Source organism: Rhinopithecus bieti, unplaced genomic scaffold, assembly GCF_001698545.2.
Source record: "Rhinopithecus bieti isolate Rb0 unplaced genomic scaffold, ASM169854v2 scaffold_41519, whole genome shotgun sequence".
Lineage (NCBI taxonomy): Eukaryota > Metazoa > Chordata > Mammalia > Primates > Cercopithecidae > Rhinopithecus > Rhinopithecus bieti.
The window spans coordinates 1-886 of record NW_016816760.1 but is presented as its reverse complement, the minus strand read 5'-3'; the positions used below and the strand labels follow the sequence as shown (position 1 = coordinate 886).

Sequence of the window (886 nt, the reverse complement as noted above, 5' to 3'; positions counted from 1 at the left end):
CAAGAGCAAACCAGACCCAAAATTAGTAGAAGAAAATAAATAATAAAGATCAGAGCAGAAATAAATGAAACTGAAATGAAAAAAATACAAAAGATCAATGAAACAAAAAGTTGGTTTTTTGAAAAGATCAAGAAAATCGACAAACCATTAGCCAGACTAACTAAGAAAAAGAGAGGAGACTGGAACCCAAGATGGCTGCGCTCTTGCTGAGACATGTTGGTCGTCATTGCCTCCGAGCCCACTTTAGCCCTCAGCTCTGTATCAGAAATGCTGTTCCTTTGGGAACCATGGCCAAAGAAGAGATGGAGCAGTTCTGGAATAAGAATATAGGTTCAAACCGTCCTATATTCTTATATCTCTCCACATCACTATCTACAGTTGGTCTCTTCCCATGGCGATGTCCACCTGCCACCGTGGCACTGGTATTGCTTTGAGTGCAGGGGTCTCTCTTTCTGGCATGTTGGCCCCGTTACTCCCTGGGAACTTTGAGTCTTATTTGGAACTCGTAAAGTCCCTGTGTCTGGGGCCAGCACTGATCCAGACAGCTAAGTTTGCACTTGTCTTCCCTCTCATATATCATACCTGGAATGGGATCCGACACTTGTTGTGGGACCTGGGAAAAGGCCTGAAGATTCCCCAGCTATACCAGTCTGGAGTGGTTGTCCTGGTTCTTACTGTGTTGTCCTCTATGGGGCTGGCAGCCATGTGAAGAACAGAGGTTCCCAGCATCATCTTCCTACACCTTATTACATTCATCCATCTTTCTATTTTTCATTCTTATCTCCAGCCTGGGAAAAGTTCTTATTTGTTTAGATCCTTTTGTACTTTCAGATCCCCTTGAAGCAGTAGAGTACCTTGTAGACCATAATAGTGGAAAAGGGTCTAG

General features: G+C 43.6%; 1 protein-coding gene across 3 annotated transcripts; it reads left to right on the top strand.

Moving 5' to 3' along the window:
• The first annotated feature begins 191 nt into the window (after window positions 1–191).
• On the top strand, window positions 192–813 carry LOC108517325 (succinate dehydrogenase cytochrome b560 subunit, mitochondrial-like). 3 transcript variants are annotated; one of them, XM_017855191.1, is made up of 3 exons: window positions 192–268; window positions 379–441; window positions 606–813. In XM_017855191.1, the coding sequence occupies exons 1-3, from the start codon at window positions 192–194 to the stop codon at window positions 811–813; spliced, it is 348 nt and encodes a 115-aa protein (XP_017710680.1). The 3 variants fall into 3 exon arrangements, with proteins under 3 accessions (XP_017710680.1, XP_017710679.1, XP_017710678.1); XM_017855190.1 differs by having other exon boundaries at window positions 382–742; XM_017855189.1 differs by having other exon boundaries at window positions 379–742.
• The last annotated feature ends 73 nt before the right edge of the window (window positions 814–886 follow it).

Excerpts from the sequence above, each read along its gene's own strand:
- LOC108517325 (XM_017855189.1), top strand. The coding sequence starts at position 192 with ATGGCTGCGCTCTTGCTGAGACATGTTGGTCGTCATTGCCTCCGAGCC. Across the intron at positions 269-378 it reads CCTCAGCTCTGTATCAGAAA|TTGGTCTCTTCCCATGGCGA; the intron begins TGCTGTTCCTTT and ends CACTATCTACAG.